Below are 16028 nucleotides of genomic sequence, written 5' to 3'. Positions count from 1 at the left end.
AATTTAAATCTAGAGCAGATGATGAAGCTGGTAGCCTATGGATATGTGCTTACTAAGCATCAACATGAATTTTTGGAGAGTAGAACTTTAGAGCAGGTGACTTAGTTAAAACATGAGGAGGAGAAGAAACCTTGGATGCAGTGTGTCTTATTTTGAAGAAGGCCTGAACAGCAGAATGTAGGGTTGAATGTGTGAGCCCTGGGGTCAGAGAGGCTTCCCCACCTTTGCCCTTGGAAGTGAGTCTCAGTTTTCTCATCGGTCTAATGTGGACAGTCATGGCAGCAGCATGGCTCAGAGAACTGCTGGTGATCATTTATGTCTGGTGCTTCCTAAGCAGGTCAGTGTATGCTCTTAGCAAAAACAGGACCTGTGGGGGCAGATGAGAAGGTGAAACTGAACATGGCTGGTAGTCAAGGAGGTTCCCAGTTGTTCGCCTCTAACAAGCCCAGATTGCAAATGCTCAGATGATGGATGGAAGTTGGCTTTGCCTTTGGCTAAAACAAATCCATACGGTACCTTGATGCCCCGGCTGCAGTTAGGAGAGAAGCAGCTGGAATAAGCAGCCTGAGGTCTGAGCGCATGTTGCTTCTTCTTCCCTCCTTGTAGGGGCTTTCGTGGTGTGCTGGACGCCGGGTTTGGTGGTTCTGCTCCTGGACGGCCTGAGCTGTACACAGTGTGGGGTGCAGCATGTGAAACGCTGGTTCCTGCTGCTGGCGCTGCTCAACTCCGTCATGAACCCCATCATTTACTCGTACAAGGATGAGGACATGTACAGCACCATGAAGAAGATGATCTGCTGCTTCTCCCAGGAGAAGAATTCTGAGAGGCGCCCCTCCCGCATCCCCTCCACGGTCCTCAGCAGGAGCGACACGGGCAGCCAGTATACGGAAGATAGTATTAGCCAAAGCACGGTCTGCAACAAAAACAGCTCCTAAACTGTGGACGCCTCTCCTTCTAGCCAGGCCTGCCCTGGGGACACAGCTGTAAAATTGGTTCCCTGTCTCTAACCAAGCCCATGTACAGTGTTATTTGAGGTCTGAATTAATCACTGCTAGGTTAGAAAAACGCGTTCTTGTTTTACACAGTTTAAAAGCATGGGAAATACAGCGAAGACCTAATGCATTTCGTGAAAATACAGAAGAGGGAGACAGACAGCACCACATAGTCTTGCTTGTTGCCCTGTGAAGTGCTCAGAGAAGATGCCAGCCAGCCGGGCATTCTGAGCTTGGCTGCCATCTTGTAGCCATTTTCTGTGTTTTTAATGTTAAAGGGCTTAGGCCAAAATAAACAAAAAATGATGTTACTTGAGCCATCCTGTGTAGCTGCTAGGAAAACCCATGTAGTTCTTTCTGCACACGTTTCAAATTGTTCAGAAATGCTTCAGCAATGGTAGTTTTTTCTTCAAAGAAACCCAGCCAGTAGCTAAGTGTTCAATAGGAATCTAATCATAACAAATCAGCAAGGGCTCCAGAGTAAACCCGACTTTTAACCCAAAGAACAAAGGTAAAAGTTTAAAACCTCGTTTGAAGTGGAAAAGGCAAGTGGGCATGGGCGTATATGTGCATCTACTCAGACAATTTAACTTTGTAGTTAAAAACTACAAGCGCAGTGATGGTGAAGTCAATTGACTGGTACCTAGACTTTCTAGTGTTGGCCAGTAGTTGCAGAAGTAACCTATTGTGCTCTAAATGAAAGAGAAGAAGTATTCATTTAAAGACAGACATGTTTTTATAGCAGAGAAAACGATGTATTGACTGAGCAGGCCGACTCCTTTCCATAGAGGATCAAATACAGACATGATGAGAGCCCTCATTTTTATTTTCGATTACCTCCAGATCGTGGTGGCTTGTTGGATTTATATGTGGCGTAATTTCACATCTCCTATTCTGCCCAAGTTATCAACGTGCTTCAGTACTGGTCTTACTTGTGAACTGAATTTTGATCTGACTTCTAGTTGGGATTTTTCTCCCTCAAAGACCTAAGTAGGTAACATGAAAGGCAAACCAGCAAAAAAAAAAAAAAGAGAGAAAAAAAAAGAAACAAGAAAATAATGTTTTATACATATAGGCTACTGACCAAAGTTTTCTATGTTAGGCAGTTAAGAGTATATTCTGATTTAAAATAAGAATAATTTCAAGGCAAATATGATATAGTATTTATGTAGTTTGCAAAAGAAGTTTACATATTTTTTTTTTGCTCTTGTGGTATAACATTTATGTGCAAGAACTACTTGTAATAATATAATTTCAGAAGTCATGCTTTTAGTATAATGGCCTAAAATAGAGAGCATTATGATTCGAAGGTGTTGATTTCACAAGCTCTGTGTAGAATGGGCTACCTGAAGCTTATATCAAAACCACCTTATAAAATAAAAATTTAAAAAGATCTGTTCTTTCTCGTTGAGGTGTATTATTGCTTTGTGTATTTCCTAAGTAAAAATATAGTTTGTGCTAACTATGGTGTACATTTCTGTTACAGAAGAAAAGTCAAATTTGCCATGAAGTACATACTCTCGATGTTTTATGTAAGCATTTTGAATCTACAGCTGGCCAAAGGGTGGAGAGTTGAAATTGAATTTCAGTCCCCAAATAGCTACTAAGGGATCTTTAAAAACTTTATTTTGAGGAAAGAACCATTTTTAGTACCCTGCAGCAGAGTGTCATATTCGGAATGGTGTCTGGAGGGGATCCAACGTGTAGAAATGCAGGGTAGGAATATATAGTTTTTGTCTTTATGCACACCCATATCTCAGCTATGGTGCAAAAGTAGAAAAATCATTTATATTTGGAAATGACAAGTGCCAGGGGTCACGGAGCTCACCGAGACCACCCAGCAAACCTGGCTTAGTAAGGAAGAAAAAAAAATGTGAGAATGTTCCTCTGCACATTCTAAGATCTCAAGCTTATCGGCAAGTCATTAAGATGGTGGTGCTGAACATTTCACCCAGACCTTATCAGATGGGCTCTTGACTCTAAGCGTGGACTACTACCCAGCCAAACAAGATCTCATCTTCTGAGGTTCACAGAACTGTCTGAGGTGTTCGATTAGTCTGCCTTGGTGAGAGAAGCTATTCTTCATGAAGAAGCTTAGAAAGAACTTTTTGGATAAAAACTATTGAAATTTCTTTGTGGATTTTTCCCCCCAATTGATTGTTATACTTGGGGCCACTTTGTGGTATTTAGAAGTCCTAAGTATAGACATGATTATGGAACTACTCTGCCCATATTTGTGCAATTCCAATTAAAATCAATGCTAAAGCATAAAATAAATGTAAGCCTCTAACCAAGTTCTAATTCTCCTCATAATCAACACTTTGAGGCTTTTTACCCTTTTTTTTTTTTCAGTGCTGAGGATTGAATCCAGGGGCATTCTACCTCCTAGTTACTCCAAGCCCTATTTTTTATTCTTTATTTTGAAATAGGGTATCACTAAGTTGCAGAGGGCCTCAATAAGTAGCTGAGGCCTGTCTCAGCCTCCCACGTTTTGGGATTACAAGTGTGTGCCACCACACCCAGCTACTGTGAGCCTTTTTACAATGACTAAATATTGAAATGCATTAATTTTGGTGCCAGCTTCCCTGAAACTCTGAGCATGTGTTTCCTCCCTCCTAGAATCCCCAGAGACCAAGGGCAGGGTAGGGTGGGCACGCAGGGTGTCAGGCTGTGTGAGGGTGTGGCTCCGTTCACCCATGGATGTCTCCCAAACTGGCTGCAGAGAGATGCATGCTCTGTAGGTTAGTTTTCTTGAGGTCGAAAATATTTGGTGCCTTGTAGCTCATTAATCCTCTAATTATTTTGGTGAGGGGCAATAAGATTGTTTAGCCTCTTTTTTAATTGGTTGAACAGGCATTGTGAAGGAATGTAAGCCCTGTGATATCACCAGTGAAGGTAACTAGTGACAAACGCAAAACCGGTTAGAGCCTGTAGCAAAAATAGCTAGGGCACCACGTGACCTAATGATACATCTCACTGTATACTAAAAACAAATGAATGCGCCCGGCGTGGTGGCGCACTCTTGTAATCTCCGCGCCTGGGAGGTGGAGACAGGAGGATCGCACATTTTCGAAGCCAGCCGAGCTGGCTTAAGAGACCCTGTTTCCAAATAAAAATATTATATATATATATATACATATATATATATATATATATATATATAATAAAACAAATTAGTAACACACACAACCAGATCATCCTGGGAGGCTGAGACAGGAGGATCACAGGCCTCAGCAACCTAGTGAGGCCCTCTACAACCTAGTGAGACACTACTGCAAAATAAAAAAAATAAGTAAAATTTTCTGGGCGTGGTGGCGCACGCTTGTAATCCCCGCACTTGGGAGGCAGAGACAGGAGTATCGCACAGGTTCGAAGCCAGCCGCACGCGCTGGCTTAAGAGACCCTGTTTCCAAATAAAAATGTAAAAATAGGTCTGGGAGTATAGCCCGGAGGTAGAAGGGCTTCCAGGAACCCCAGTACCACCAAAAAAATAAATAAAATTTAAAAATTTTAAAAATAAAATTAAATAGGGCTGGGGGTGTAACTCAGAAGTAAAATGCCCTGGGTTCAATCCCCAGTACCACAAAAGAAAGAGAAAAAATATTCTGACATCTGGGGAGCTTACCATACAATTACATCCCCTTTGTGGATAACTAAATGTGGTATTTGGTTGGAAACCCCCAGGGCTCCTTCCAATTTTATACCTTTTCTTTCTGGCATGGGAGTTAGGGTTAGAATGGCTTAAAAACATTGAATCTTTTATTTTTTTAAATTTATTTATATATTTATTTACTTACTTATTCATAGGTACTAGAAATTGAACCCAGGGGCATTCTGTATTTGAGCTATACCCTCAGCCGTATTTTATTTTGTATTTTGAAACAGGATTTCACTAAACTGCTAAAGGTGTCACTGAGTTGCTAAGGCTGGCCTCAAACCTGTGATCCTCCTGTCTCAGCCTCCCAAGTACTAGGATTGTAGGTGTGTGCCACCATGCTCAGCAAAGACATAGAGAAGTATAAGAAGCTACATTTTGTGTGAGGAATGGTCTCTTAAAACACATCAGCTAGCCAGGCGTGGTGGCGCATGCTTGTAATCCCAGCATTCGGGAGGCTGAGACCCGGAGGATCGTGGTTCGAGGACAGCCTCAGCTACTTAGTGAGGCCCTCTGCAACTTAGTGAGACCCGGTTTCAGAATAAAGAATAAAAAATAGGGCAGGGGGTGTATCTTGGAGGTTGAGTGCTTCTGGGTTCCATCCCCAGACCTGAAAAAAAAAAGATATATATATATATATATATATATACATATATATATGTATATATATACATATATATATATATATATATATATATATATATATATATATCAGCTAATTTTAGTGGTACTGGGGCTCCTGGAAGCCCTTCTACCTCCGGGATACACTCCCACGGGCTACACTCCCAGACCTATTTTTTTACTTTTTTTTTTTTTTTTAATGTGGAAACAGGGTCTCTTAAACCAGCGAGGCTGGCTCCGAACCAGCGCAATCCTCCTGTCTTCGCCTCCCAAGTGCGGGGATTACAAGTGTGCGCCACCACGCCCGGCTATCAGCTAATTTTAAATGTTCATAATTTAAGACTGGTTTTCACAGTAAAATAAATATTAGGTAGAATGCTGCCATGTGGGTTTTTTGGCTAGGCTCTACTGCTGTATTTTATCCTTACAACATATTCTTCAGTGTTTTTTAGAGTGTGCTCTCTCCTGAATTAACAGATAGTAGCCTATCGATTGTCGCTGTCAGGGGCTTAGAGTGTTTTATCATCGACAGTGTCTGAGATAAAGGCTTATAGTGCAAACAGTGAGACAGTGGCCACTGACTTGTATGTGAAAGTCGCCGTGAATGTCAATAGAATGTGGGTCACAACATGCTCTGTAACGCAGTACCTCTGGGTGACAGCCCACGAATGTCATTCGCAATTTACTGGGCTTGCAGGTTTTAGAAATGTATTTCTTGGCAGCTTTTTAGAAAGGTACAATTTTATGTGGCAAAACCTTATAATATTTTTATATTTTAGCCATTTCAAGTCTGCATAATTAAAATGTCCATAACATGAATCTGTACTGTATTTATTATTGAGATTAGAACCTGCATGTTTCACATTAATACTAAGATATATTCCATAAAGATAAAAGAGGAAGAGCTGCCTGCCAGAAACCCATATTATATCTTTGTGCATATTAGAAACTGGTATCCCTTGCTCAAGGCACTTTCGTATTTTTTTGGAAAATTATCTAATACACTAATTTTATTAGAACTTTACAGCTATCTTGTCAGAAAACTGCTAATATGCCTGTCCACAGCATGACTGACATATAGAATTGTGCTGCTCACAACTCACACAAATGCATATGACAATTATGTCAAAGAAAGCACTGGGGTGAAATTCAGAATACCTGGGTTACAATTTCTGTTCTGCCCCAACCTTTCCGTGAAACTCTACAAAGGATTGCAAATTCCCTGAAACAGAGGCTTAAATGATCTGTAAGAACCTTGGCATCTCTGAAATCTGATTCCATGCATCATTTACCACATGTGAATCCTGGAAAGAGCCCTAAGTCTTTTAATTTCTTAGATTTCCCTCTCTGTGTGGGGATTTTAAGAAAAAGGAGATTTGTTTTTTATTTAATTTGCAGTGGTTTTCAAGATCTTATGTGAATAAGAATCACTTAGGGAGACAATCTAAAATCTGTTTCAGGAAAATAGGAAATATATAGTTATAAACTCATCATGAATACAGGGGAGAAAGGATTTCTAAAATAAAATGGACATGCTAGACCATAAGGAGAGATTCAATGATCTCTTCATGTTTGCTAAATGGGAATTCAAATTTGAAATGTGTAAATTGATGTTTATTTCATCAAGGCAAGTAGAAAATCACACCTTTCATCTACATTGACTTTAATCAATATATATAAACAAAAAAGCCCTGCCCCTTGGAGAATCAACAAATCCATAAATCAAACACATGCACAAATAAATAAAGAGAACAAAGGAGGCTGGCAATATTAGGGATGGACGTGTATATCTTGTAGCAGTCACCAGTACTTCTGTAGTACCATTCTTCATATAGAATTCATGGTGGCACACACTTGTACTCCCAGTACTTGGGAGGCTGAGATAGGAGCATGGCAGGCTCATGGTCAGCCTCAGCAACCTTGTGAGGTCATCCACAACTTAATGAGACCCTATTTCAATATAAAACATTTTGAAATATGTTTAAAATAGGGCTTGGGGTAAGCCGGGCGTGGTGCCGCACACTTGTAATCCCCGCGCGTGGGAGGCGGAGACAGGAGGATCACGCAGGTTCAAAGCGGCTGGTTTAAAAGACCCTGTTTCTAAATAAAAAAGTATAAAATAGGTCTGGGAGACTAGTATGTCTTTTACCTAATTTTTATTACTATTATGGTCATAGTTATTTTTATAAAATTTTATGAGGTTCTTGCTGTGTTTTGTTTTTATTCTTTGCTTATCATCTTTTTTTCTTTCCTGAGTTATATAAATTAATTATATTTTTCTTATTCCCTATTTTAAGTCTTATGTCTTTATACCATGAGATTCATCTTTTAAAATTCAAGTTAGTTTCCAGGTTAAAATCCCTTAAAAGTTCTGGACTTTTTACTAACCTGGAAAGATGAAGTATATATGTTGACCATTTCTACTTTTCCTGAAGAATCACAACATGTGGCTACTACTAAATAAATCTGCTTTGCATATGAAATAAAAATTAATTAATAAAGATAACTTTGTAAGATTAAATAAAATAATAAAAGAGGTCTGGGAGTGTAACCCGGAGGTAGAAGGGCTTCCAGGAACCCCAGTACCACCAAAAAAAAAAAAAAAAAAAAAAGGGCTTGGAGTATAGTAGTTTGTAAGTAGAATGTCCCTGAGTTCAGTCCTCAGTAGCGCGCGCGCACGCACACACACACACACACACACACACACACACACACACACACAGAATTCTCTAAAACCTGGGAGAAATAAAGGAAATCACATATATGGGCTACTTTGGGAGTTAGAAACATTTTGCTGTTTATGGGTTTGGTATCTGGGCTGATCATCTAAACCAGACTTCTTTGATTTGGTGTGATTTGGTTTACTTAGACAAATATTTGACCACAGCTTTGTGAAAATAGAGGAGCTAAAATATATCAGTCTCCTGTTAGAATATATTTGTATATTCTGGATATACAAAGCAGGAAGACATTTAAAACAAGCAATCAAGTGCCTTTAGAACAGGTGGAAAAGCTAGAGGGATGAAAGGAAGGGAAGCCCATGATTACATTTCAGGTTTGCAGCTAAACTTTAGAGAATTATTGACGCACAGGTCAAGAACTTCTAGAAACTGCCTCCAGGGGCCAGAGATTTGTGGAGGGACACCCAGAGGCCAGTGTGAAATTCTACTTCCCTTCTGCTCTCTTCATCTGTCAGGATCGTCTGGTGCTGGCAAAATCTAAACAGGAATGTTTACTGGCTTTGTGTTCTGCGAAGTATTGCAGAGGACACAGAAGCCCAGACATGGAAAGGAAAAAAGTAATGATGGGACTTCCTGTTTCTGGAACTTCCTCCTCCTCCTCCTCCTGTTCCTCCTCCTCCTCATCTTCCTCCTCCTCCCCTCCTCCTCCTCCTCCCTCCTCCTCCTCCTCCTCCTCCTCACCCCCTCCTCCTCCTCTTCCTCCTCCTCCCCTCCTCCTCCTCACCCCCTCCTCCTCCTCTTCCTCCTCCTCCTCCTCCTCCTCCTCCTCCTCCTCCTCCTCCTCCTTCTCCTCCTCCTCCTCCTCTTCCTTCTCTTCATGTTCCTCTGCCTCCACCTCCTTCTTCTTCTCTTGCAGTACTGAGGATGAAACCCAGGAGTATTCTACCTCCAAGCTACACCCCCAGACCTATTTTTTATTCTTTATTTTGAAACAGGGTCTCACTGAGTTGCAAAGGGCATAAGTAGCTGAGGCTGTCGGCGAACCGCAATCCTCCTGTCTCAGCCTCCCAGATGCTGAGATTACAGGCATGTGCCACCATGCCCAGCTTCTTTTTAAGATAACCAGTTCTGTTAGTTGTTTTTTTCCCAATAGAAAGAAAAGCTATAACTCATTTAATAGTATGAGATAGAAATACTCTACAAAATAAAATAGTAAGTACATATAATATAGGAATACCCTATTATAGTAGTGGGGTTATTTTATACATCATAAAAGCATAGTTCACTTGTAGTAGCTATTCCTTATTTAAATCGGTGGTATCAAAATTGGGATTAAAGTGCAAGAGTAAACTATGGTGGTCATGACTGATACACAACAATGGTAAATGTATAATGAAATAATCTTTCTTATTTCAAATAACCTTCTACACTGTGTAGAAGAGAATCTTGAAGCAAACATGAGTGAGCAAAGACAGGTACAAAATTCAAACATGCATAGTCATCAAAAGTCAGACTCCAGAATTCCCGTGATCTTCAAAGATGCTATGAAACCAACTTAGCTCTTTTACATACTAGCTGGGTGACTTTGGGCAGGTTATTCTGTGCCTTAGTTTATATATTTATTTATAAAATGAGATTAAGTTATATCTAAAGCACTTGCAATAGTACTGGGCACTACATATGTATGTAGCTATTGTTATTGATGGTATGCTATTTGGCAATTTGAAATTATATATATAAATAATCAAATGATATTGAAAAACATGTATAAGACTTGTTGATGTGTTTGGATATGTTATTAAGATGTGTGTCTTAAGAATGACTTCAAGGGCTTTGGTTTGAACTACTACAAAAGTGAAATTGCTTTTTACTGAGGTAGTGGGGGTGAGGAAGAAGCAGGAATTTGGTTTTAGATTTTTAGACATTTAGAAATTCTTTGACATTTAGAAATCATTAGATTTTTAGACATTTAGATTTTAATTTAATTTATTTTTATTTTTTATTGGTGTATTGTAGTCATACATCTTAATGAAGTACTAGGTGGTAGAGGCATTCATGCACACATTACCCAATTAGCTCTTACCCAATCCCCACCCCATTCCCTCTTCCCTCCCTCCATCACATGTTATGCTTAGTGATTGACTTTGATATGTTAGATTTTTAGATATTCTGTCGCAGAGACAGAAGCAGGTGAAGATGTCAAGAGGGAGCCAGATAAACACATCTGAGTTCAGAGAAGGGATCCAGACAAGAGATACCAATCTCAAGTCACCAGTATATGGGAGGTATTTAAAGCCATGAGATTAGACAAAATCACTTGAACAGCAAATATTGATAGAGATAAGAACTGCCCTCTGAGGATTTACAGCATCTGAGGTCATAGAAATGAGAAGAATTAAAGAGACTGAGCAGAAAAAGCCAGTGGTGTAGAAAGCTAACAGAGGTAAGCGGAGACCTAGTACTGAACAACTGGGTCAAAATCTACAGGTTGGGGCTTGAGATTTGATTGTTGATTCAGCTGTTGACATGATTGATGATTGTGACACTGCTGTTTCTTGGAGTGGTGAGGATGAGAGGCTGACTGGAAGGGGGGGAGGGAAAGGGGAAGTTTGGAGACAACAAAGACAGGCTATCTTCAAGGTGGTTTTCATTTTGTTGTTGGTGGTGTTTGAAAAGGAAACAGAGAAATGGAGCAGTAGCTTAGAGGGGCAGGTGAGGTCATGGAGGGAGTTGTTTCCTACTGGGGATTATTCCCCATACTAGATGCTGACGGGAATGGTCCAGTCCAGTAGAGGTGGAATAAGTGATAATGCAGGTGAGGGGAGACCATGGCCGGAAAGAATGAGCTTTGGTGTATGAGTAGCGGGGTCTGGTCTTTGACCAAAAATATGGCAATTCCATTCAATGATCAAAGGAGGGAAGACAGGGGACGCATACGGGGAAGTGGAAAATGTGGCGATGGGGTGTGTTCACCTGCTGCCTCCTGTCCATGGGGGCATGAGTGCTCCAGGTCATTAGCAGACAGTAAAGATAGGGCACAGGAAGATTGGGGATTGTGACAAAAATAAGATGAGAAATCACTGTCCAGAGGAGCAGAGCAGTCAGTGAGCTCAGTGCTGAGCAGGACTGCTGGGTCAAAGAGCCCTGAAAAGCCCGGAAACCAAGCTGGGAAAGCTCAGTGTATATTTAATTACTCAGGTGTGGCTGTAAATTTAACCACTATCATAATTCAGAGAATAGAAGCCAAGGGATTGGAGGGAGTAACACTGAGTACTTAGTGAGGGTTAGGAATTGTGCTAAGCACTTTACCTGCTTAGTCTTAAAACAACCCTTGGAGATAATGGTTTACACTTTTACTCTGGAGTGAATAAGCTGAGACTCAGAGAGAGGATGCGAATTACTCACAGCCCCATAGCTCGTGAGCAGTAAAGCCGGGGTTAGAATACAGAATGCTCAGGATTAGAGTTCAATTCACTCTAGCTTTTTGCCTAAGATTTTGTGGCAGATGTGAGAGTTGAGCTGGGTATTAAAGGATGAGTAGGGTTTTGATTCTAGAGATGCAAGAAGGCTTCTCAGCTCAAGAAAAAAATCCCATGGAGTCAAGAAAGTACAGGGAATACTCAGGAGAAGGATGCTTCCTGCAGCCGGGAAGGTTGGGGTAAATGAAGGGGCAAATGACTCACCAAAGAAATGAATCAGGAGAGTGTCAGTTCTCCCTAGCCAAACAGCTGGGCATCTGACATGTACTTGGGGCTTGAGGAAGGTGTTTTTGCAAAACTGCCAACCGACTATTCCCTGCATTGTTTGTACAATTCATTATTTTAAAAAATGATAGCTGTTGGGCTCCATTGAGATAAAACACAGCCTCTGAGTCTAAGCTCATTATCATCTGTCACCGTGGCTTGGGAGCTTTATGTGTCCACAGAATCTCAGGATCTATATTTCTCCAGCTTTAATCTCAGGGTCGATATCCCAACACAGCACTGCTCATAATAAATAGCTAGCATTAAATGATGAAGTAGGCTACTGTGTTTTATTTTATTTGGCTTTCAAGCCAATCAATTTTATAGCTGTCTGTCTGAGTGCAGGAAAAAAAAAGTTCTAAAGACAGCTAAGAATCATATGAAAAGCTAGAACATGCTGACAAAATGAATCTTTATCTCCCTGACTTCTTTCGAAAGAGGCCCAAGGTAGACTGTTGATTATGCATATAATAAGGCTCTGCTCATGGACATGGCGCATGTGGATCAGATGCAAAGTCCTTGTATCTTATGCTCTCTTGGCCAGTAAACTCAGATTCTCCTGGCACCTGTATGATGTGCTCAGCAATGATGTTGGCTTGCTTGCTTTTTCACTGGTCTTTTTATTTTTTACCTTCACAACATGGAAAAATCATAATTCCTAAAATGGCAGCAAAAAAATGTAATATATGAAATAACCTTATATCTTTCATCAACAGCACTGTTGATTAGAAGCTGCATCTCCCCTTTTTGCCTAGATATTCCTCTTGGAAATATTTGTTGCTCAAATAAGATGGAAAATATTTTGCCTACCCTTGGAGGCAAAGCATTCCCGTGTGTGTGTGTGTGTGTGTGTGTGTGTGTGTGTGTGTGTGTGGTATATTGGGGATTGAACCCAGGGATAATCTACCTCTGAGCTACACCCCCAGCCCTATTTTTTTTTTAATTCGAAAACAGGTCTCACTAAGATGACGGCCGAAAGTAAACTGAGGGCCCTCACTAAACTGAGGGCCAGAAACCTGCAATCCTCCTGTCTCAGCCGCCCGAGTACTGGTATAACAAGTGTGTACCACCACACCCAGCTGGTTGGGGTTTTTGTTGTTTTGTTTTGTTTTTTAGTAGTGGGGACTGAGCCCAGGGACATCCTACCTCTGAGCTACACCTCCAGCCCTATTTTATTTTATTTTTTTATTTGAATCCATTTTTCAAGGAGTTGCTAAGAGTTTCACTAAATTGCCAAAGCTAATCTTGAACTTGCAATCCTCCTGTCTCAGCCTCCCAAGTGTTGGTATTACAGATGTGTACCACCACACTCAGCTTTTTTTGTTGTTTTTTTTTTTTTTAACAAATTCTCCCTAAGTTGCTGAGGGTCTAGCTAATTGCTGACACTGACATTGAATCTGCCATCCTCCAGTCTCAGCCTTCCAAGTCTTGAGATCACAAACACAGGCTACCATATTCAGCTTCCTTTAGGCTTTTCATTTTATATGAAAAAAAGAAATAAAAATGATCTTATCAAAAAGCAGGCAATAAGTCCAATATAAAAGGCAGCAGCTGTGGATAATTGTTACGTTTGTCTGGGTTTCAGTTTCTGTCTAAGAAAGTCTTGCTAGTTTAAGTCATTCAGTGATTCAGCATGCAATACTGAGTCCTTCACTGAGCAAACTTACAGAGTGCCTACTTGGGCCAGATGGTGTGACGAGCTCTAAGAAAGATCCCAAAGAAAGCAAAATGGACCTTGAACTCAAGAAAGAGCTTCTGCTAGTGACCAAGGCTGTTCCAGTAGATACTCTTGGGGTGGCAAAGGGGCTTCATGCTCCCTAATTGCCCCCACCATCAGAAATGCATGACCAAGCCGGGCATGGTGGTGCATGCTTGTAATCCCTGCGCTTGGGAGGCTGAGACAGGAGGATCACACAGGTTCGAAGCCAGCCTCAGCTACTTAGTGAGGCTTTCAGCAACTTAGTGAGACCCTGTTTCCAAATAAAATATTTAAAAAATGTCTGGGAGTATAGCCCAGAGGTAGAAAGCCTCTGGGATCCACCCCCAGTACCACCAAAAAAAAAAAAAAAAAAAAAAAAAGAAATGCACGACGAAGTCCAAGTCCCTCACCAGACTTAGGACTACCCAAAAGTTTCATTTTCTGGGGTGGTTTAAACTCATTATTGTTATGGAATCGGCTAGCACTTCCTAAGAACCAACAACTACAAGGGTCTTTGCATTTATATACATGTTTTATGTCGGTTATATGAATGAGCTATACTTTAAAAGTGATCACTGCTATCTTTGGGGCATATTCCTTGATTTTTATTTCCTTTATCAGTTTTTAATTATTAAAATGCATTTGTTTCCCCTAGAGGTATCTATATGGAAAGCCAAAAGGCATTTGAGAAGAAGGTCTAGGGGTTGCTGGGATGGCCACATGTTTCCATGTTTCCCCCGGACTGCTCAGGAGCATGCTGTTGTGGCGTGGAGGATATTTCCACACGGTTGCACGCAGGCTATAGCACCACCAAGAATATCGCTCTCTGCTTTCCAGGATACCACGTTCTCTTGGATGCTCCTTCCAAGCCTCTTTTATTGATTGCGCTTTCCTCCCTAACTCCCACATGCTGGATGGCTCTTCCGCTGGTCCAGTTCTCTTCTTTACCCACCTTTTTACTTTCACTCTCTTGGTGATCTCAATCAGATCTAAATATCTTTTATATGCTAACAATTTCTGAAATGCTATCTCTAGCCAAGACTGCTCCCTCTTAAACTCCAAACTCTGCTTACAGGTCTAGTACATTCCATAGAGGGTAGTGAGTAGGGAGCGGGGAAGAGAGCAGGGAGAGCGGTGATAGTACTCCGTCATGAAGATCATTGGCATCACTTTAGTAAGATGGAGAGACATTGCAAGGTTCAGAACAGAAAGGTGACATGATTGAATCTAAACTTTAAAAGGACCACCCTGAAGCCTGGCATAGTGGTGCACACCTGTAATTCTGGTACTTGAGATGCTGAGACAGGAGGATAAAAGATTGAAGACCAGCCTCATCAACACAGTGAGGGCCTCTGTAACTTAGTAATACCCTGTTTCAAAATAAAAAAAAAAAATAAGCCGGGTGTGGTGGCGCATGTTTGCAATCCCAGCATTTGGGAGGCTGAGACTGGAGGAAAAGCCAGCCTCAGCTACTGAGTGAGGCTCTCTGCAACTTAGTGAGACCCTGTCTCAAAATAAAGAATAAAAAATAGGGCAGGGGGTGTGGCTCAAGGGTCAAATGCCCCTGGGTTCCATACCTAGATCTGCAAAAATAGATAAATAAATAAATAAATAAATAAATAATAAAATAGGCTTGGGGATGTATCTAAAGGTAGAGCATCCCTGGGTTCAACCCTCTGTAACACACACACACACACACACACACACACATACACACACACACACACACACACACACACACACACAGAATCACCCTGAGTTGGGTGTGGTGGCACATGCATGTAATCCCAATACTTGAAAAGCCAAGACAAGAAGATTGCAGATTTGAGAATAGTCTCAGCAACTTAGAAAGACCCTGTTTTAAAGTAAAAAAGTAAAAAGGACTGAGGCTGGCGACTCCTCTGAAGGGTGCTGACAGCACTATGGTAGAATTGCACATGCACCAACAGGGCTGCTGGTAAGAAGGCAGCCAGTGTCCCAGCACCGCCTCTGGGTGTTACCATGACTCACTGGAATGACAGCTCTTCTGGGGGTACAGTGAGTTAAATAGAAACCCCTAAAAAGGTATGACTGTGTCCAAATCTCGGGGAACTGTACATGTTGTCCTATTTAGAAAGATCTTTGCAAATGTAGTGAAATATTTGCAGATGTAGTGAAGTTAATGATCTTGAAATAAGATTATCCTGGAATAACTGAATGGTCCCTAAGTCCAATGACACGTGACCTTGTAAAGACAGGAGAGAAGACACAACGAGGTGAACGTGGAGACAGAGATCAGGGTGATGTGACCACAAGCTAAAGAAGCCATTGAGTGTCATCAGCCCCCAGAGTGAGGCCAGGGCAGGCTTTTCCTCTAGAGATGCTCAGGGAGCAGAACCTCAGTGATACTTGATTTCAGACTTCTGGCCTCCAGACTGTGGGAAACTGAATCTCTATTATAGTTTTAAGCCATCCAGTGTGTGGTGATTTGTTAGGGCAGATCTATGAAATTACTATAGCAAGTAAGCGTCCCTCAATCCAACTGATTGAAACAAGTATAAATGTGTTTAAGAAAATCAAACTGTTATATATATTAATATTTTATGTGAGAGAAAAGTACATATTTGGTGTCTCATGGGTTTGTTGTGTTTGAGACAA

General features: G+C 41.0%; 1 protein-coding gene across 1 annotated transcript in view; it reads left to right on the top strand.

Annotated features, from left to right (window-relative positions):
• The window catches only part of LPAR3 (lysophosphatidic acid receptor 3), a gene marked incomplete at its 3' end in the record, with an annotated part of 53389 nt that extends 52454 nt beyond the window's left edge, over positions 1–935 (top strand). The window contains exon 2 of the mRNA XM_080693417.1: positions 607–935. Within this exon, the coding sequence (XP_080549543.1) occupies positions 607–935 (329 nt within the window). The remainder of the gene's footprint in view (positions 1–606) is intronic.
• Positions 936–16028: the final 15093 nt, after the last annotated feature.

The sequence above is a fragment of the Muscardinus avellanarius genome (assembly GCF_963383645.1).
Source record: "Muscardinus avellanarius genome assembly, chromosome: 3".
Lineage (NCBI taxonomy): Eukaryota > Metazoa > Chordata > Mammalia > Rodentia > Gliridae > Muscardinus > Muscardinus avellanarius.
This window is presented reverse-complemented; position numbering and strand designations above follow the sequence as displayed.